The following is a 22,739-nucleotide window of genomic DNA, read 5'->3' on the forward strand; positions in this document are numbered from 1 at the left end:
AAGATCAGAAGAACTCCCCAGACATTTAACGGGTATGATTCGAGTCTTTACTCTTGATTGTTATGTTTTGATGGATCCGAGTTCCACTTTATCCTTTGTGTCTCCTTATGTGGCTGGTAGATTTGATAAAATTCTGAGTGTCTTCTTAAACCTCTTAGTGTATCTACTCCTATTGGTAAGTCTATCTTAGATGAGAGGGTCTATAAAGATTGTGAGGTGCCTATCTATCACAAGGATACCATGGTTGACTTAGTTGAGTTGGACATGGTAGATTTTGATGTGATTCTTGGCATGGAATGGATATAATATTGTCATTCCTCCGTTGATTGTACAACTCAGATTGTTAAGTTCAGTTTCTCGATTGAGTCTGTCCTAGAAGGAAGGGTAGTCTTATTGTGCTTAAGGGTAAGTTTATATGCTATATTAGGTCTATAAAGTTGATCTCTAAAGGGTGTATATATCATATCATTAGAGGCAAAGATGATAGTAGAGTCCCCTACTCTTGAGTCAATACCAATTGTAAATGAGTTTCGTAAAGTGTTTCTTGAGGATTTACCCAAAGTCCCTCCTAATAGAGAGATTGATTTTGGGATTGATGTTCTTCTCGACCCGCAGCCTAACTCTATTCCACTATATAGAATGGCTCCTACTAAGTTGAAAGAATTGAAAGAACAGCTGAAAGATCTCCTTGATAAGGGATTCATTAGGTTAAGTGTCTCAACTTGGGGTGCTCCTGTCCTCCTTGTGTGAAAGAAAGCTGGATAATTGAGAATGTGTATTGACTATCGTCAACTGAACAAAGTCACCATAAAGAACAAGTGTCCCTTTCCTGGGATAGATGATCTGTTTAACCAGCTTTAGGATGCCACTTGCTTCTCAAAGGTAGACCTTAGATCAGGCTACCACTAGTTGAAAGTGAGAGAATGTGACATTCCAAAGACTACTTTTCGAACCCTGTTGAGCTTGACTCTAGTCCGACTTTGTGAAATGACTTGATAGGTATAGTATAAGTGGTTTAACGTTATTTTACTTATTGCGTGAATTGGAAGAGGGGCACTGCCCCTCTTTTTGGAACCAAGGCTCGCTCTATGGGCCAATCCAGGCGGAAGACATTGTCAGGTAGGGAGTTTGACTGGGGAGGCACATCTGTTAAAAGATAATGTAGGTGTTCTAAGATGAGCTCAACATTAATAGAAATCTCGTGTGGAATAGAAGGGTTAAATATCATTTGATTTTGATTTCCAATACGAATACAAACTGTGAAAGCATGGCTTAACGATCCTTTAGACCTTTGAAATTCGAAGCTAGAGGTGTTAGAAAAGATACCATAGGGACAACTGGCTCATGGCAGCCAACCATTCATAATAACGTTGCTTTTTGATCCTTCGATGTTGGATCTTCCTATCATTGTGAAGCAGAATTCACCAAGTGTTTGATGGTTTACCCACTAATAGGGAATATGATCTGGGTTTAGACTATCATGAGATAGGTTAGTTTTACCCTACTGATGATAGTGTTGCAATAGTAATTCAACCTAGTATGAGAAGAATCATTAATTTACACAATTGGTTATCGCGCTTGGTTGAAAAGCCAATGGCGCGAAGCTACTGTGTGCTGGATTATGACTGAATGACTCCAATTAAGAATTAGGGCTAAAAATGATATAGGCGCCCGTCGTCTGCTTTTCGACCCGCAGTAGAGGCCTATGGCCCCCAAGGGCATGTGTCATTGGCTAAGTCATCTCAATGGAAGCGTCGTAGTGGCCATCTTGAAGTACAATTTCCATCGAGCGGTGGGTAGAATCCTTAGCAGACGACTTAAATATTAGATAGGGTATTGTAAGTGGCAGAGTGGCCTTGCTGCCATGATCCACTGCGATTCAGCTCTTTGTCGCTCCGATTAGTCCCTCCCTCCAAATCTAATTATTTTCCAACTTTTCAAAAAGGAGGTTTATGCATTGCGAAGCACCGAGAAACACCACTAACTATTGAAAAATAACTACAAAAAGTCATGTCGCACATAATAAATAATACAAACTTACTTCCTTGAAGAAAATCCGCTCGCCTAATTGTTGAACTAAGATTAGTTTCTAGGACGACTGATCACTCGTCGAATGTGAGACCCGTACAGAACAAAGACATCGCAATTAGAGGTTTTCCATGCCCTCGAGAGCATATCAAATGTCTAACGACATGCAAAGGGCAATGTCGTACCCAATAACGACATTGCAATGAGAGGTTTATTGGGTGGTCGAGTGCAATTCTGATGCCAAGTGATACGTCAAGAGGGGCGGATAAGTATTGGTCGACGTTTGCCTTGCCTCGGCTGGCCGACATGCCAAGAGCTAGGTGACATGCAATGTCGGCAGCGCCCAGCGCCTGGGCGACGTCGGTTGCATCCAGCGCCTGGCGACGTCTACAGCGCCCATGCACGCATTGCTAAGGCGACATGCCAAGTGCCCAGGCAGATCTCTGTGTGCACCGCTAGTGCGCCACTGGTTTCACCCCAGGTAGCGCCTTGAGCCCATGTAACCTTGGCAGTCCCCTGCGCGCATCGCCCGTGCCCAACTCCGCTCATGCGTGCATCACCAAGGAAATATGCCAAGTGCCCAGGTGCTCCAGGAAGTGCCTAGGTGCCCCAAGTTGTGCCCTGCACTGCGTGCACCACCCATGCACCACCGGCTATTCCATGCGCGCACACCTGAAGCAACACAGGCATCGCCCAGTACCCCGTGCCTAAGAGATATCGGCAGATGTCCGCGCCCAGCCGATATCGGGAATAGGTTGATGTCAAATGCTAAACATCTTTAGTGGCCTACTGTTAGACCCCTTAACTTTGACATGGGCGTATGGTGGGCGAAGGAAGTGCCAAGGTCTTGTACATTGCCCCTTGGCATGGGACTATGTGGTTGTCGCAAGAAATATGCAGGGTTGTAGGCTGATGGCATAGCGTGCAGCAAGGGAAAGGTGCTTGGGTGATGGCAAGCAGCTTTGCAATAGGCATGCGCCAGACAGGCGCATGGCACCAAAGAATGCGCGAGACCAGGCGGGCACGCATGCAGGCAAGGGGCTGGCATCGGCAGACATACATGTTTGCATGGGCGTACTGAGGCCAAGGATGATGGACGAGGGTAAGGTATTGGCATGATGCTGGCATGGCAGCGCAGGCAAGGCATTGGCATGGCACTGGAAAGGCATGGGCATGGTGTTTGTATGACAGTGCAGGCAAGGCACTAGCATGGCGCAGGCGAGGCACTGGCAAGGCGCGTAGGCGAGGCAGGTGCGATAGTGACAGGCGTGCCAGGCACGCGAGGCGGTTGGCAGTTATTGGTGACCCCATCCCATGACCTCTGAAAATCAAGGACACGGTGAAAGTTGTTTCCCCATGATTTCCCCATGTAATGCAGCCACTACAATCCACGTCCCTCCCCCTTAGCTGCTGCTACGTTTCTTATAAATACTAGGCAGATTTGTCTAAGTAAAGGCTAGCTAGAGAGTTCAAGTGTTAGCAAGTTTTGTGAGACTTAGCCATATATTCTGAGTGTATTCCTTTGTAATAATCTGAGTTAGAGATTAATAAAGGTTGGGTTGATTGCCTGTATATTTGTGTATTTGTTTCCATTGCGTGTGTTTGATATTTATTTATTTAAGTGTCAAATGTTGTTGGTGAAGTAGGCTGAAGTTGGCTTGCGAAGTTGACTGCCTAGCAGAGGAATTTTGTAGCAGATTCTTAGGTGAAAAATTACCCCCGTTATAAGTGGTATCAGAGTACGATGAGATGCTGGACAACAAAATGACGAATTCAGGCAACACAAAAGATCATTTGTCTGCCCATGAAACACTGGTGGGAGTTGTGGAAAATGTTGATAATAGGACTATCGTGGGTCGAATTCTCAACCTAACAACTGAACTTGCTTGGTTTCGTGAGATAGCGAGTATCAAAAATACAGAGTATGATGAATTCTGTGAACGGTCTTTGGCTCAGATAGAGGATTTGAGAAAGGCCAATGAAACTTTAAATATGGAGATCATTGTGCTGCGAAGGGCCATTGCTACAAGCTCTAGTGCAAGCCAAGATGATGATCGCTCCAAGGTTCAAGTCCCTGAACCAAAAGCCTTTACAGGCTCACGATTGGCTAAGGAATTGGAGAACTTTCTTTGGGACATGGAGCAGTATTTTACTACTGCCCATATCTCTTATTCGGACAAGTTAAACATCACCACAATATACTTGTCGGGTGAAGCGAAACTTTGGTGGCGAATAAAGGATGCGGATGATGCTAGTGTGGGCAGACCAAAAATTGATTCTTGGGAGAAACTAAAGAAAGAAATAAGAGACCAATTTCTGCCTAGCAATGCCTCATGAATTGCTAGAGATCATTTAAAGAGATTGAGGCAAACAGGCTCAATCAGAGACTACATTAAGAAGTCTACCTCACTGATGTTAGACATTCAAAATATGTCTGATGAGGATAAACTCCCAACTTTATTACAGGTATGCAGGTGTGGGCTCAAAATAAACTAAGGAGGCAGAACGTGAAGGACCTCCCTAGTGCAATTGCAGCGGCAGACTCACTTGTAGACTTTCGCTCTTTGCGAGTTCCTTCTAAAACTCCAACTTCTTCTAAGTTAAAAAAAAGGCTGAAAAGAAGAAGGAGAAGAAGAAGGATGAGAGGAAAGTTGGTGCCTAAAAGGGCAAGGTTGTGGCAGATACTAGTGGTTCGAGGAACAAATCAGCAAGTGACAAAGGTTGTTGGACGTGTGGAGGCAACCACATGGCTAGAAACTACCCAAATCATGAAAGAGTTAATGCCATGATCGCTGGTGGAGCCAATGCGAATGAGGAAGGTGGCATGGTGGTTGCCTTGGCAAACCCACTGGGTTTACTCTTGAATAATCACATTTCATTAGTAAATATTGTGGGGGCATCATCAAACAACCCTCATCTTCATTACTACATATTGAGTTTGAACGATAAGGTATTGGTAGCCATGGTCGATACAAGGGCTATGTACACATTTGTAGACGTAAAACTTGTAGCAAAATTTAGGCTAAGGCTAATCAAGAGCCTGAATTACATGAAGACTGTTAATCAAGTTGCCCAACTAATTGAAGGGATGGCTTATGACGTGAAGATAAGAGAAGGACCTTGGGCAGGAAAGCATAGCCTGATGGTGATTCCGCTTGGGGATTTTGACATGATCCTCGGAATCGATTTCTTGAGAAGAAATTATTTTGTTCCTATGCCTCACCTTAATGGAGTGATAGTGATGCAGGAGGGAATAGACAGCTTCATTAAGGTTGTTCATCCTTATGGCGAAGTGGAAGAAGATGCATAAATACAAAAGCCCCATCATATCTTTCCATGACTATCGAGAAAGGATTGAAGAAAGAGGAAGACACCTTCCTTGCTGCCTTACTAGAGGTAAATCCTGATGTGAAAGTCGATGTACCTGAGTGTGTGGAATTGGTTTTGGAGGAGTTCAAAGGTGTTATGACCCCAGAACTCCCCAAGACTTTTTCACCTAGAAGAGACATCGATCATAAGATCAAGTTACTGCCAGGTTCAATAGCTCTAGCGCAGGCACTGTATCGCATGGCTCTAAAGGAACTGACTGAATTGAGGAAGTAGTTGAATGAGTTATTGGATGTAGGACTAATTCATCTATCTAAGGCTCCTTATGGTGATCCTGTTCTATTCCAAAAGAAGAAGGATAGGACGCTGTGAATGTGCATGGACTACTGGGCATTGAACAAGGTGACAGTGGAAAATAAATATCCTTTTCACTTAGTTCAAGATCTTATGGACAGGTTAAGCAAGGCTAGTTGGTTCACCAAGCTGGATCTTAGGTCGGGCTATAGACAGGTTAGGATAGTTGAAGGGGATGAGTCTAAGACTACATGTGTAACTAGATATGGGTCTTATGAATTTATTGTAATGTCGTTTGGGCTAATCAATGCCCCAGAAACTTTCTATAATTTAATGAATAATGTATTGTTTGAGTATCTTGATGACTTCGTAGTTGTATACTTAGATGACATTGTTATTTATAGTCGCTCGTTGGATGAACATGTTGGCCATTTGAAATTAGTTTTGTCTCGTTTGTGAGAGTACCAACTATATGTCAAGATGGAGAAATGTGAATTTGCCCAACAAGAAATAAAATTTCTTGGACACTTGGTGAGCCAGAACCAAGGGCGTATGGACCCCAAAAAGGTGGAAGCAATCACTCCTAAAAGTGTGATGGACTTGAGGTCTTTCCTTGGGTTGGCGAATTATTATCGCAAATACATAGCAGGCTACTTAAAGAAGGTAGCTTCCTTGACTGATTTCCTCAAGAAAGATGTAGTATGGGCGTGATCTGACAAGCAGGATGGTGCCTTTAAGATGCTAAAAAAAGCCATTGCTTCAGAACCTATACGAAGGTTGCCAGACTTTGAGTTACCATTTGAAGTTCACATAGATGCTTTAGACAAGACTGTAGGTGGGGTCTTGGTGCAGGAAGGGCACCCTGTGGCTTTTAAAAGTCGAAAATTAAATGATGCTGAGCAGAGGTACTCTACTCATGAGAAGGAAATAGTGGTTATGGTGCATTACTTACAAACATGGCGTATGTACTTGCTGGGAATTAAGTTTGTTGTAAGGACAGACAATGTTACGAACACCTACTTCAAAATGCAACGCAAACTAAGTCCTAAGCAAGCTCGTTGGTAGGAGTTCTTGGCTTAATATGACTTCGCATGGGAACACAAGCCAGGAAGGAGCAATCAGGTTACCGATGCTCTGAGTCAAAAGGAGGTACTTGCTACTATGTATTCGATTTCTAAACTTGAGTCTAATTTTATTGATAAAATTAGACTATGTGCTGCGAATGATTTGTTATATGTAAAGTTAATAAATCAAGTAAAGAAAGGGACAATGAGACGGTATTGGATCGAGGACGATCTGCTTTATTTTAGGGGGAGGATCGTGGTACCTCAAGGTGGTGATCTGTGGAAAGAGCTCATGAAGGAGACGCATACAGTCCTCCATAACACCTAGCAGATATTTCAATTAATTCCAAGTGACGGTTCACTTAATGACTTCATTGAGTCTCAGATAATGATTTAAATTGTGTTTTGTTTCTCACTACTTTACTCATGCATACTGTAACACTTCTTCTTTTCGTTGACCCAAGGCCGGGAATAGTAATCGTGCATAATTCCACTGCATTGTTCATCGCACCCTCACTAGATGGATGGGTACGTATATATATATATATATATATATATATATATATATATATATAATGATGTGATGATGTGTTGTAATAAGGAGGTGATGATACTACAGCTATGATTCACCGGATCCCTGATAGGGCTGGCTATATTGAAAATTTGAGCATGCATGATTTTACTTTTCCAGTTACAGGTTTTTGATTTGATATTTTATCCCCTACTTCTCTATTTCAGATATACTTCTAGTCGTATTGTGTTATGTTTTACATACTCAGTACATATGTCATACTGACCCCCTTTTTCTCGGGAGGGCTGCATTTCATGCCCGCAGGTACAAGTACAGATTTTGGGAGTCCGTCATCTTAGGATCCCACTCAGCTCAGCTGGAAGAGGCTCTATTGTATCGTAGCCTAGTTTTTGGCATTGGCCGCTGATGTATAGTATTGTTTTGATATTTAGGGGTACGGAGGAGGCCCTATCCCGCCATATGTTGTCATTGATATAGTTAGAGGTCTACAGACATGTATATCTGGGTTGTGTATATCAGTTTGATTCAGCTGGGTCTACGTGATGTATTATATTATTGTAGCCTTGTCAGCTTGCATGGCCTTTAATGTTACAACATCAATGAAAAGGGTTACAGGTTTATGAAAATATTATTGCCCAATGGGGCTCTGTTACATGATATTGTTTTATTTACAATTCAATTTGACTACAGTTGATAGTTAGGTATACGGGGATCCAGGTCAGACCCCAGTCGCGGCCTACGGGGTTAGGTCGTGACAGTTGCGAATACCTACTTCAAAACGCAATGCAAACTAAGTCCTAAGAAAGCTCGTTGGCAGGAGTTCTTGTCTGAATATGACTTCGTGTGGGAGCATAAGCCAGGAAGGAGCAATCAGGTTGCCGATGCTCTGAGTCAAAAGGAGGTACTTGCTGCTATGTATTCGATTTCTAGACTTGAGTCTGATTTTATTGATAAAATTAGACTATGTGCTGTGAATGATTCGTTATATGTAAAGTTAATTAATCAAGTAAAGGAAGGTATAGTGAGACGGTATTGGATCGAGGACGATCTGCTCTATTTTAGGAGGGGGAGGATCGTGGTACCTCAAGATGGTGATCTGCGGAAAGAGCTCATAAAAGAGGCACATAACACTACGTGGGCTGGCCATCCAGGTATTGCAAGGATGCTAGCACTACTATCTCATGTTTTTTACTGGCCAAACATGGAAGATGATATTGAGGCATATAAAAAGACTTGTCTAGTCCGCCAATTAGACAAGACTGAACACAAGAAGGAAGTTGGGTTATTGCAGTCGCTTCCTATTCCTGAAAGGCCATGGATGTCTATTTCAATGGACTTCATTGGAGGGTTCCCAAAGGTAAACGGTATGGCGTTTGTCATGGTTATTATGGAAAGATTCTCGAAATATGCTGTCTTTGTTGCCTCTCCAGTAGTATGTTCGTCTGATATTGCTGCTGATTTGTTCTTCAAAAATATTGTTAAGTTCTTTGGTGTGCCGGCTGATATCATCAGGTAGGTTCTGGACTGCCTTGTTCAATATGATGGGGACAGATTTGAAGTTCTCTACTGTGAACCACCCTCAGACTGATGGGTAAACGGAAAGAATTAACCATTTGTTGGAGGAGTCTCTAATGCATTTTGTGATGGCCAGTCAACGAAACTGGGTGGAACTGCTGGATAGTGCACAGTTTTGCTACAACTTGTACAAGTCGTCAACAACGGAGATGAGCCCTTTTGAGTTGATACTAGGTAAGCAACCTATGACACTATTTGATGTTACTAAGAAGAAGGTGCGAAGTAAGTGTCCAGCTGCTTACCGATTTGCTAGGGACAAATAAGAGGTGCTTGCAGAGGCGCAAGGCACAAAAATGCATAAAGAAATATGTGGACCCACGGAAGAGGTCACTAGAGTTCAATGTTGGTGACAAAGTGTTGCTGAAACTTACTCCTCAGATCTGGAAACATATCACAAGTAAGTTTAGACATTGTGGCTTAGTTGCAAAGTATGATGGACCATTTGAAGTGGTTTAAAAAGTTGACGAGGTTGGTTATCGGTTGAGACTACCTTCGAGGCTGAAATTACACCCAATCTTCCATGTAAGTTTTTTGAAACCTTTCTTTGAGGATGCTGGTGATCCAAAAAGAAGTCAATCGAAGAGGGCACCAGCGATGGTGCACACATTGTTTGATGTTGAGATTGAGAAGATTTTAGATCACCGAATACTTGGTGTTAAAAAGAATAGAAGGACAAAACTCCTAATTCAATGGAAGGGCAAGCAGGAGGTCGACACTACTTGGGAGAAAACAAAGTCACTATGGTAGTTTGATAAGCAATTGGAAGACTACCTCAAAACAGCCTCAACGAAGACGCCGAGTTCAATTGGTGGGGTGGTTTGTTAGACCCCTAAACTTAGACATAGGCGTATGGTGGGCGAAGGCAGTGCCAAGGGCTTGTACATTACCCCTTGGCACGGGATTATGTGGCTGTGGAAAGCAATGTGTAGGGTTGCAGGCTGATGGCATGGCGTGGAGAAAGGGAAAGGTGCTTGGGTGATAGCAAGTAGCTTGGCGATGGGCATGCGTGATACAGGCATATGCCACCAAGGCATGCGCGAGACAGGCGCATGGCACAGATGCAGGCATGCGCGAGGCAGGAGTATGGCATGTGGCAAAGGCAGGCATGAGGCGCAGGTGCATGGCACCAAGCGGGCATGTACGAGATAGGCGCATAGCACTGGGCGGGCATGCATGCAGGCAAGGGGCTGGCATCGGCAGACATGTGTGTTGGCGTAGGTGTGCTTAGGCCAAGGCTGACGGACGAGGTCAAGGTGTTGGCACGATGCTGGCATGGAAGCGCAGGCAAGGCATTGGCATGGCACTGGCAAGGCATGGGCATGGTGTTGGCATGACAGTGCGGACAAGGCACTGGCATGGCACAGGTTAGGCATAGGCAAGGCACTGGCAAGGTGCTCAGGCGAGGCAGGCGCGACAGTGACAAGTGTGCCAGGCACGCGAGGCGGTTGGCAGTTACTGGTGACCATGTCCCATGACCTCCGAAAATCAAGGACACATTGAAGGTTGTTTCCCTATGATTTCCCCCATGTAATGCAACCACTACATTACACGTCCCTCCCCCTTAGTTGCTGCTATGTTTCTTATAAATACTAGGCAGATTTGTCTAAGTAAAGGCTAGAAAGAGAATTCAAGTGTTAGCAAGTTTTGTGATACTTAGCCATATATTCTGAGTGTATTCAATTGTAATAATCTGAGTTAGAGATTAATAAAGGTTGGGTTGATTGCCGGTATATTTGTGTGTTTGTTTCCCTTGCGTGTGTTTGATATTTATTATTTAAGTGTGAAACGTTGTTGGTGAAGTAGGCTGAAGTTAGTTTGAGAAGTTAACTGCCTAGCGGAGGAATTTTGTGGAAGATTCTAAGGCAAAAGATTACCCCCATTAAACCTACCATGGGGGTCTTTTATTTGAGGCATACAGACGCCACGCACCCCAGCACCAGTGCACCCGGGCACCTTAGAAATAAGGCACAATGGCACCGGTGCACCCAGGCACCAAGGCACTATGGCACAAGCGCACCAGGGCACCAAGGCACATGGAACCATTACACTTAGGGACCATGGCATGGGAGAAACCAAGCACCATGCGAGGTGCACCACAACACCACACCTCCTCGCCCAACGTACCAATATGCATGTCGTCTAGTCGATGACGCGCGATGCCGTGGAAAAATAAAAAAAACGTAAATATGAGGCCACACTTCATGCATAATATTGCATGTCTTTTGTTCGAGTATGTCCATTCTCCATCTATTCTTCCACGCTCCTGCTAAGTTTTGATCCCAAATATTCATGATCTTGCACTTTCCCCACGTTACGTATCGATTTTCTCTACTTCTATGTTTTATACGATATTTAAATATCTTGAGTATTGTATAATTTGTACAATATGCACTCTTTCATTACTTTCAAGTCTATTTCATATGTTGAGAAATGTTTTAATAGTTTTTAAATATTTTAAAAACATTTTTCCTTTTTTTTATTATTTATTTTTACATTTTTATATTTTTCACATCGCTCCTACCAAGTTTTAATCCCAAATATTCATGATCTTGCACTTTCCTCACGTTACGTATCGATTTTCTCTACTTCTATATTTTATACAATATTTAAATATCTTGTGTATTGCATTATTTGTACAATATGCACTCTATCATTACTTTCAAGTCTATTTCATATGTTGAGAAATGTTTTAATAGCTTTTAAATATTTTAAAATATTTTTCCTTTTTTTTATTATTTATTTTTACGTTTTTATATTTTTCACATCGCATTGTTAACACTAAAATGCACTCAAATATTATATCCAACATTGCTACATGTACTAGTAATTTTTTGGTGGTGTTTTTATATTTTCTTTATAATTTTTCCTTTTTTTATTAATTTATTAATTATTTTTTAGGAATTTTCCCAACAAAAAAAATTCGTTGAAAACTATTATTTTGAACATTTAAAAGCCACTTGTGTAAGCCGAAGTGTGTTTGTACCTTAGAACGTGCAACCACTAGTTGTACATGTCCATTATGATTCTCTAGAAAAATCATGTGTACTCCTGCCACCTAGGTTGTTTTTGTAAGCATGTATAAGGGGGTAGAGAAGTTGAACGCACACTGGGGCGACTACAGCCGGCCGACATGGGCGTCCAGTGGTCATGTCAGCATGCACCGTGGGTGCATGACGGCATGTATGGCTAGTTCATGCGACGCCACTGAGCACCTAAAAAAACACATCAATGATAGCCGATCAAGCAGTCTTGGCATGTTAGTGGCGGCATTTCTCGCGAAGGTCCTCGGGAAATTGATGTGGAAAGGCGGCGCTTTTGGGCATGTGGTGAGTTCTAGATGCTAATTGATAAGCTCTAGGCGGCGCACGCATGAGTCTAAGCCGAGTACGGTCAAGCGCCGACGGCGTCGCGGGGGGGCGCCCGCGTAGAAGCTTCGGTGTGCCTTCGTCACCTCTTGCGGGATTGACTTCTCCCCTCCTCAGGTGGGTTCGCTTAAGTGGGGCTTGCTTTGGCCTTGCAACATCGGCATCTTCATCGGCGTGCAGCATCTAATGTCGGGCATCGGTGCGGGTGTTGGGCATGCATCGATGAAGCAGTCGGATGCAGAACGCATGAGTGGTGCTCGACTTATTTGGTTAGGTGTGATTCCTAATCGAGCAGTGATGTCTTGACCCACACGCCATGCGTGCAGGCAAGAGGTTGCCACCGGCAGACATGTGTGTTGGCATGGGCGTGTTGAGGCCAAGGATGATGGATGATGGCAAGGCAGTGGCATGGTGCTGGAAAGGCATTGGCATGGTGCTGGCAAGGCAGTGCGGGCAAGGAAGTATTGGCAAGGCACGCGAGCGAGGCACATGCGACGGTTGAGCAGTGTGCGAGGTGCATGCAGACAGTTGGCAGTTCTCTGAAGACCTCGCCTATGATCTTCGAAATTAAAGGGCACGTTCCCTAGGTTGTTCTCCCATGTTCCCCATGTAATGCAAGCACTTTCCATGCACGTCCCTCCCCCTAAGGCTGCTTTCATTACTTCTATATATAGTAGGCATATTTTGGCTAAGTGTAGATAGCAAGAGTTTTGTAAACTTAGCCAAATTCGAGTGTTCCCTTTGTAAAAATCTGAGTGAGAGATTAATAAAGGTTGGGCTAATTTGCTTGTACGTGGTGTGCTTGTTTTCGTGTGCGTGTGTTTGATATTAATTTTTTTAAGTATCAAACACTTGTATGTGTTAGTAGGCTGAAGTTTGCTGAGAGCCGATTGTTTAGCTGTGGTATTTTGAGGCAAATTTTAAGGCGAAAAATCACCCCCGTTACAACTGGTATCAGAGCTTGACGATGGACAACATAATGACTAATGCAGGCAACACTAAAGATAGAGTAGCAGCCTTTGAAACACTGGTGGGAGTTCACTTCTTTGATCTTAGACATCCAAAACATGTCTGATGAGGACAAACTTCACAATTTTATTTTAGGTATTCAGGCTTGGGCCCAGAATGAACTCTAGAGACAAAATATGAAGGATATCCCGAGTGCGATTGTAACGGCTGACTCACTGGTGGAATTTCGCTCGTTTCGAGTTCCCTCTGAAACTCCAACTTCTTCTAAGTCAAAGTAGAAGGGTGATAAGAAGAAGGACGAGAGGAAAGGTTGCACTGACAAGGGAAAAGCAGAGGCAGAGGCTGGGAATTCGAGGAACAAATCAACAAGAGACAAGGGATGCTGGACGTGTAGAGGAAATCACATGGCCAGGAGCTGCCCTAATGGTGTACGTGTGAATGCCATGATTGCTGGTAGAGCAAATGCGAATAAGGAAGGCGGTGTGGTGGCTGCCTTGGCAAACCCACTAGGTTTGCTCTTGAATAACAATATTTCATTAGTAAACACAGTGGGGGAGGCTTCAAACAACCCTCATTCCTCGTTGTTACACATTGAAATGAATTTACACGACAAAGTGTTGGTAGATATGGTAGACACAGGAGCTACGCACACATTTGTGGATGTGAAACTTGTGGCAAAATTTAGGCTAAGGCTAACCAAGAGCCCAAATTATATAAAGACTATCAATCAGGTAGCCCAACTGATAGAAGGGATGGCTTATGATGTGAAGATTAGTGTCGGACCTTGGGCAGGAAAGCATAGCCTGATGGTGATTCCACTTGGGGATTTTGACATGATCCTTGGAATCGATTTCTTGTGAAGGAATTGTTTTGTTCCAATGTCGCACCTGGATGGCATGATGGTGATGCAAGAGAAAATGATCATCTTTATCAAGGATGTTCATCCTTATAGTGAAGTGGAGAAGCTGCAGAAGTACAAGAGCCCCATAATTTCTGCCATATCAGTAGAGAGAGGACTGAAGAAAAGAAAAGATACCTTCCTTGCTGCCTTAGTGGAGGTAAAGCCTAATGTGAAAGTTGATGCTCCTGAGTGTGTGGCACATGTTTTGGAGGATTTCAAAGTTGTTATGCCCCTAAAACTCCTTAAAATATTGCCGCCTAGAAGGGACATCGATCATAAGATCGAGTTGCTGCTGGGATCGATTGCTTCAGCGCAAGCACCCTATCGGATGTCTCCCAAGAAGTTGACTGAGTTGAGGAAACAACTGAATGAGTTGTTAGATACAGGCCTAATTCAACCATCAAAAGCTTCATATGGTGCTTCTGTTTTATTTTAAAAGAAGCAGGATGGAATGATGCAGATGTGCGTGGACTACAGGGCATTGAATAAGGTAAGAGTGAAAAACAAATATCCTATTCCTTTAGTTCAAGATATTATGGATAGGTTGAGCAAGGCTAGCTGGTTTAATAAGCTAGATCTTAGGTCAGGATATTGGCAGGTTAGAATAGCAGAAGAGGATGAACCTAAGACTACTTGTGTTACTAGATATGGTTCTTACAAATTTCTTGTAATGCCGTTTAGGCTACCAATGCCCCGGCTACTTTCTGCAACTTAGTGAACAATGTATTGTTTGAGTATCTTGATGACTTTGTAGTAGTATACTTAGACGATATTGTTATTTATAGTAGATCACTAGATGAACATGCTGGCCACTTAAAAAGGTGTTGTCTCAGTTGAGGAAGTACCAACTTTATGTCAAAATGGAAAAATGTGAATTTCCACAATAAGAAATAAAATTTCTTGGACACTTGGTGAGTCAGAAACAAGTGCGCATGGACCCAAAGAAGTGCAGGCAATTGTGGATTGGCAGGGTCCTAAAGGTGTGAAGGACTTGAGGTCTTTCCTTGGGTTGGCTAATTATTATCGTAAATTCATAGCAGGATATTCAAAGAAGGCGGCTTCCTTGATGGATTTGCTGAAGAAAGATGTATTATGGGTGTGGTCTGATAAGCATGATAGTGCATTCAAGATGTTGAAGGAGGTCATTGCATCAGAACCTATACTAAGGTTGTCGGACTTTGAGTTACCGTTCGAAGTACACACTAATGCTTCGAACAAGGATGTGGGAGGTGTGTTGGTGCAAGAAGGGCACCCCGTGGCTTTTGAAAGTAGGAAATTAAATAATGCTGAGAAGAGGTACTCTACTCACGAGAAGGAAATGGTTGCCGTTGTACATTGCTTATAAATATGGAGGGTCTATTTGCTGGGGACTAAGTTTGTTGTCAGGACGGACAATGTTATGAACACTTATTTCAAAACGCAATGCAAACTAAGTCCTAAGTAGGCTCGTTGGCAGGAGTTCTTGGCTGATTATGACTCCGTATAGGAGCACAGGCCAAGAAGAAGCAATCAGGTTGCTGATGCTCTGAGTCGAAAGAAGGTATTTGCTTCCACGTATTCGATTTCAAAACTTGAGTCTGATTTTTTTGATAAAATTAGACTATGTGCTTCCAATGATTCATTATATGTGAAGTTAATAAATCAAGTAAAAGAAGGGACAGTAAGGAGGTATTGGATCGAGGACGATCTGCTCTATTTCAAAGGGGAGAGGATTGTGGTACCTTAAGGCGGTGGATTACGTAAAGACCTACTGAAAGAAGCACATGAAATCACATGGGATGGACATCAGAGTGTTGAATGGATGCTAGCATTACTGTCTAGGGAATACTTCTGGCCGAACATGGAGGATGATATGGAAGAATATGTAAAAACTTGTCTAGTGTGTCAACTAGACAAGACTGAACTCACAAAGGAGGCAGGGTTGCTGCAGCCTCTTCCTATTTCTAAGAGGCCATGGATGTCAGTTTCTATGGACTTTATTGGCAGATTCCCTAAGGTAAATGGTATGGTGTCGGTCATAGTTGTGGTGTATTGATTCTCAAAGTATGCTACTTTTGTAGCTGCTCCGGTAGTGTGCTCATCAGATATTGCTGCTGAATTGTTCTACCAAAATATTGTTAACTTCTTTGGTGTACCGGCAGACATCACCAGTGATAGGGACATAATATTTACAAGTCGGTTCTAGATGGCATTATTCAATATGATGGGGACCAATTTGAAGTTCTCTACTGCGAACCACGCTCAAACTGATGGGCAAACAGAAAGAATTAACCATTTATTGGAGGAGTACCTGAGGGACTTTATGAAGGAAAGTCAGCAGAATTGGATTGATCTACTAGATACTGAACAATTTTGCTATAATTTGCACAAGTTGTTAGCTACAGAAATAAGTCCATTCGAGTTGGTCTTAGGCAGATAGCCTATGACGCCGCTTGATGTTGCTAAGAAGAAGGCGCAAGGTAAGCGCCCAGTTGCTTACCGTTTTGCTAGGTACAAGCAAGAGATACTTGCCGAAGCGCAAAACAACTTGCATAAAACCCAGAAATGTATGAAGAAGTATGCTGACCAATAGAGGAGGTCGCTGGAATTCAATGTTGGTGACAAGGTGCTGCTGAAACTTACTCCTCAAATCTGGAAATAGATTACAAGTAAGTTTAGACATCATGGTTTGATCCCAAAGTATGATGGGACGTTTGAAGTTATCCAGAAGGTTGGCGAAGTTTCTTATAGGTTGAAGCTACCTGAAAGGTTGAAGCTTCACCCAACTTTCCATGTAAGTTTTCTGAAGCCGTTCTATGAGGATGCTGAAGATTCAGAAAGGAATCAATCAAAGAGGGCTCCAGCTTTGGTGCGCACATAGTTTGATGCTGAGATTGACAAGATACTGGATCATCGGGTACTTGGCATCAAGAGAAAAAAGCGGACTGAATTTCTAATACAATGGAAGGGTAAGTAGGAGGCCGATGCTACTAGGGAGAAAACTAAGTCATTATGACAGGTCGACAAGCAATTGGAGGACTACCTCAAAACAGTCTCACCAAGGACGTCGAGTTCAACTGGTGGGGGTGGTTTGTTAGACCCCTAATCTTAGACATAGGCGCATGGGGCAAAGGCAGTGTCAAGGTCTTGTGCATTGCCCCTTGACATGGGCCTATGCGGCTAGCAGAAGCAATGTGCGGATGGCATATCGATGGCATGGCGTGAAACAGGTCAAGGTGTGCTTGGGTTATAGAAAGTAGCTTGATAAAGGCCAAGACGTTTGGAGGAAGGAAAGCAACATGGAAACAGGTGAGGGCATGCGCGAGATAGGCGCATAGAACTAAGCAGACATGTGTGAGGCAGGCGCATGGCATGAGGCACAGAGATGCGCGAGATAGGCGCATGGCATGAGGCACAGGGATATGCGAGATAGGCGCATGACATCAGGAGGACAAGCACATGGCATCAGGCGGGCATGCATGAGATAGGCGCATGGCACCGGGCAGGCATACGTGAAGGAAAGGGGTTGGCATTGGCATACATGCGTGTTGGCATGGGCGTGTCAAGGCCAAGGCTAATGGATGATGGAAAGGCAGTGGCATGGTGCTGGCAAGGCAGTGGCATGGTGCTGGCAAGGCATTGGCATAGTGCTAGCAAGGCAGTGCAGGCAAGGCAGCATTGGCAAGGCACACAAGCGAGGCACGCGCGCGGCACATGCAATGGTTGAGTAGTGTACGAGGCGCATGTAGGTAGTTGGCAGTTCTCAGAAGACCTCGCCCATGATCTCCAAAATTAAAGGGCACGTTCCCTAGGTTGTTCTCCTATGTTCCCTATGTAATGCAGGCACTTTCCATGCACGTCCCTCCCCCTAAGGCTGCTGCCATGACTTCTATATATAGTAGGCATAATTTGGCTAAGGTAGATAGCAAGAGTTTTATAGAATTAGCCAAATTCGAGTGTTCCCTTTGTAAAAATCTGAGTGAGAGATTAATAAAGGTTGGGCTAATTTTCCTATACGTTATGTGTTTATTTCCATGTGCGTGTGTTTGATATTAAATTGTTTAAGTGTCAAATGCTTATGTGTGTTAGTAGGCTGAAGTTGGATGAGAGTCGACTACCTAGTGGTGGTATTTTGAGGAAACTTTTAAGGAAATAAATCACCCCTATTACACCTACATGGTGGTGATGGGTGAGGAAGAATTAGGGTTTGATTCTAAATAGGGAGCCTGAGAAATGGGTACCACATCCAAGAAAGGCAGCAGGTGCACAAATTACCCAATCCTTACACGGGAAGGTAGTGACAATAAATAACAATACCGGGCTCTATGAGTCTGGTAATTAGAATGAGTACAATCTAAATCCCTTAATGAGAATCCATTGGAGGGTAGGTCTGGTGCCAACAGTCATGGTAATTCCAGCTCCAATAGAGTATATTTAAGTTATTGTTGTTAAAAATCTCATAGTTGGACTTTGAGATGGGCCAGCCGGTCCACCCTAAGTGTGCACCAATCAACTCATCTCTTCTGTTGATGATGCGCTCCTGGCCTAAATTGGTCAGTCGTGCCTCCGATGCTATTACTTTGAAGAAATTAGAGTGCTCAAAGCAAGACTATGCTCTGTATACATTAGAATGGGATAACATTATAGGATTTCGGTCCTATTACATTGGTCTTTAGGATCGGAGTAATGATTAACAACGACAGTCGGGGGCATTCATATTTCATAGTCAGAGGTAAAATTCTTAGATTTATGAAAGATGAACAACTGCAAAAGCATTTTCCAAGGATGTTTTCATTAATCAAGAATGAAAGTAGAGGGCTCAAAGACGATTAGATATCGTCCTAGTCTCAACTATAAATGATGTCGATCAGGGATCGACGGATGTTTCTTTTAGGACTCCGCCGGCACCTTATGAGAAATAAAAGTTTTTGGGTTCTGGGGGCAAATGGTCGGAAGGCTAAAACTTAAAGGAATTGACGAAAGGGAACCACTAGAAGTGGAGCCTGCGGTTTAATTTGACTCATCACGGGGAAACTTACTAGTCCAAACATAGTCAGGATTAATAGATTGAGAGCTCTTTCTTGATTCTATGGGTGGTGGTGTATGGCCGTTCTTAGTTGGTGGAGCATTTTTTGTAGTTAATTCCATTAACGAATCAGACCTCAGCCTGCTAACTAGCTATGTGGAGGTATCTTGAGCATACCGGACACCACGCAACATGCGGTGCTCTTCCAGCCGCTGGACCCTACCTCCGGCTGAGCCGATTCCAGGGTGGGCAGGCTGTTAAACAGAAAAGATAACTCTTCCTGATGCTCCCACTGATGTCTCTAGACTTCCTAACATTGTCGTCTACCACCATATTCCGGTTCAGGAATTTTAACCCGATTCTCTTTTGGAGTACACGCGAAATGCGCTATCTGTTGGGGTTCCCCCGACCCTTAGGATCGACTAACCCATGTGTAAGTACCATTCATATAGAACCTTTCCCCTCTTTGGCCTTCAAAGTTCTCATTTGAATAATTGCTACTACCACTATGATCTACACCGACGGCCGCTCTACCCAAGCACACACCCATGGTTTTGCCGCGACCATTACGCCCTTCTACTCATCGGGGCCTGGCACTTGCCCTGACATACGGGAGTAGGTTGCACTCTTAAGTACCATCCATTTTCGGGGCTAGTTGATTCGGTAGGTGAGCTGTTAATCGACTTCCATGACCACCGTCCTACTTTCTTAATCGACCAACACCCTTTGTGAGATCTAAGTTAGCGCAACTTATAACTATAACCCGGCTTCCATTTCATCCCACATCGCCAGTTCTACTTACCTAAAATAGGCCATTTGGAGCTCTTGATTTCGTGGCGCGGCTCAATAATGTAGTTGCACCATCCTACCTATTTAAAGTTTGAGAATAGGTTGAGGGCGTTGTGCCCCCGAGGCCTCTAATTATTTGTTTTACCTGATAGAACTTGCACACGAGCTCCATCTATCCTGAGGGAAACTTTAGAGGAAACCAGCTACTAGATGATTCGGTTACTCTTTCACCCCTATACCCAAGTCAGACGAAATGTCCTTTGGTTTGACCAATGCTCCTGCTACATTTATGGACTTGATGAATAGAGTTTTCAAACAATATTTGGACATGTTTGTGATTGCATTTATATATGATATGTTGATTTATTCAAGGAGAGAGGAGGAGCATGCTAATAATATCATAATTGTTCTTCAGACTCTTAAGGATAGGGAGCTATATGCTAAGTTTTTTAAGTGTGAATTTTGGCTTTCTTCTGTGGCATTCCTAGGCCATGTTGTATCCAGAGAGGGTATACTAGTTGATTTGCAAAAGATTGAAGAGGTTAAAAACTGGTCGAGGCCTATATCCCTGACTAACATCGGAAGTTTCTTGGGTTTGGCCGGCTACTACCATAGATTTATTGAAGGTTTATCATCCATATCTTCACCATTGACTAAGCTAACTCAGAAGAAGGCTAAGTTTCAATGGTCAGATGCTTGTGAGAAGAGTTTTCAAGAGTTGAAAACAAGATTGACTACTACTCCAGTGTTATCCCTACCCAAGGGAATAGATGTTTTTATCATATACTGTGATGCATCCAGAGTTGGATTGGGATGTGTGTTAATACAGAAGGGAAAAGTGATAGCTTACGCTTCTAGATAGCTCAAGATCCATAAGATGAACTACCCGACTCACGACCTTGAGTTGGAAGTCATAGTATTTGCTCTCAAGATTTGGCGCCACTATCTTTATGGAGTGCATATCTATAAGTTCACTAATCATAAGAGTCTGCAATATGTGTTTACTAAGAAAGAGTTAAACTTGAGGCAAAGGAGATAGCTTGAGCTGCTCAAGGATTATGCCATGATCATTCTCTACTATCCAGGTAAAGCTAACATCATTTCTGATGCTCTTAGAAGGTTATGTATGGGGAGCACTACTCATGTAGATGAGGGAAAGAATGAATTGGCCAAAGAGGTTCATACATTTGTACAATTGGGAGTTCAACTTATTAACACTAGTGAGGGTGGTACAATAGTTTGAAATTGAACAAAATCATCTCTAGTTGTAGAGGTGAATAAAAAGCAAGATCAAGACCCCATTCTCCTTCAACTGAAAGATGAAGTTCACAAGCAGAAGGTAATAGCTTTTGCCAAAGAGGGAGATGGAGTGTTGAGGTATCAAGGGAGATTGTGTGTTCTGTGTGTTGATGGCATTCGAGAGAGAATTATAGCGAAAGTCCATAATTCTAGGTATTCCATCCATCGAGGTTCTACAAAGATGTACCATGAATTGAGAGAGGTATATTAGTGGAGTGGAATGAAGAGGGATATAACAAAGCTTGTGTCTAAGTGCCCAAACTGCCAACAAGTTAATATTGAGCACTAGAGGCCTTGGGAGTAGCCTAGAATATTGGGATTCCAGAATAGAAGAAGGAGATGATAAATATGGACTTCATTATAGGCCTACCATAGTCCCACAGACAACATGACTCTAGTTGGGTGATTGTAGATAAAATGACCAAATCAGCCTATTTCTTGCCGCTTAAGACTACAAATACCTTATGCCAGACTATATCATCGAGAGATTGTTAGACTGCAAGGAGTTCCTTTGCCTATCATATCAGATAGGGGATCTTAGTTTACTTCTCAATTTTGGAAATAATTCCAGAAAGGTTTGGGTTCAAGAGTGAACCTTAGTACTACTTTTCATCCACAGATAGAAGGCCAGGTAGATCGCACGATTCAGACTTTGGAGGATATGTTGAGAGCCTTTTTTATTGACTTCAAAAGTAATTGGGATGATCATTTACCTCTTATTGAATTTGTATATAATAATAACTTTCATTCGAGCATTCAGATACCCCTCTATGAAGCTCTGTATGGGAGGGGGCCATCTGAATGCTCAAATTTGATTATTATGAGGTCAGATATTAGCCATGGAGTCTATCAGATCTTCAGTTTCAGGTGGTATCTCTATTACTCTTTTACTGCGCCTATTTATGATTCTACTTTTCTCCTTTCATACTAGTTCATTTTCATTCGTATTGATGTCCTTTTGCCGGGGAAGTTGCATTCGTATTGCAGGTCCACACAAAGGTCCTAATCGGCCTTTGTAGTAGGGGTATGGTCTCAGTTGAGGATTGATAAGCTCCATTCTTTCTGGAGCTATTAGTTGTCTGTAGATTTGGCATACTTGAGTTTTGTATATAGTTGTTGGTATTGTTGGGGACTTTTCCCAACTAGTTGGGTTGTACTATTCATTGAGACTTATGGAAATGCCTTGTTGGGTCTTCTCAACTTCTATTTATAGCCTCGTTGGCTTGTTGTGTATATGATTTCAGTTGTATCCTTGTCGACTTGCTGTTTCATTATCAGTTAAGTTGGCCTTGCTGGCTCTTTCGTTATGTCATTGATGTTATTGTGACCTCATCAGTCTAGTTATCTTATTTTAGTAAGTTATTATGACAGCCTTATCAGTCTTCATGGTTCTATTTATTTTATGTATATTTTTTTTCTCTTGATCAAGTGAGGCACCGAGTACCTATTGCGCCTCCCTTAATTTGGGGCATGACATAACAGGTATGATCAGTAGGGACAGAGTTACCAAAATTCTAGAGCCTAGGGTTCTCAATCCAAGGCTAGTGTGACTCAAGGTTGGAAGGAAAAGATGTTTTGTAGTAAGTGTGGT

At 42.9% G+C, this 22,739-nt stretch overlaps 1 protein-coding gene across 1 annotated transcript; it reads left to right on the forward strand.

Moving 5' to 3' along the window:
- The first annotated feature begins 14,032 nt into the window (after positions 1–14,032).
- Positions 14,033–16,915, forward strand: LOC129903678 (uncharacterized). The gene is made up of 5 exons (XM_055979220.1): positions 14,033–14,471; positions 14,976–15,385; positions 15,542–15,595; positions 15,845–16,051; positions 16,697–16,915. The coding sequence occupies exons 1-5, from the start codon at positions 14,033–14,035 to the stop codon at positions 16,913–16,915; spliced, it is 1,329 nt and encodes a 442-aa protein (XP_055835195.1).
- The last annotated feature ends 5,824 nt before the right edge of the window (positions 16,916–22,739 follow it).

This window comes from Solanum dulcamara, chromosome 9 (assembly GCF_947179165.1).
Source record: "Solanum dulcamara chromosome 9, daSolDulc1.2, whole genome shotgun sequence".
NCBI lineage: Eukaryota > Viridiplantae > Streptophyta > Magnoliopsida > Solanales > Solanaceae > Solanum > Solanum dulcamara.

Coding starts and splice junctions, on each gene's coding strand:
- LOC129903678 (XM_055979220.1), top strand. CDS start 14,033: ATGTCGCACCTGGATGGCATGATGGTGATGCAAGAGAAAATGATCATC. Junction 14,472..14,975: donor ACCATCAAAAGCTTCATATG/GTGCTTCTGTTT, acceptor TTGGTGAGTCAG/AAACAAGTGCGCATGGACCC. Junction 16,052..16,696: donor TTATTGGCAGATTCCCTAAG/GTAAATGGTATG, acceptor ATCTGGAAATAG/ATTACAAGTAAGTTTAGACA.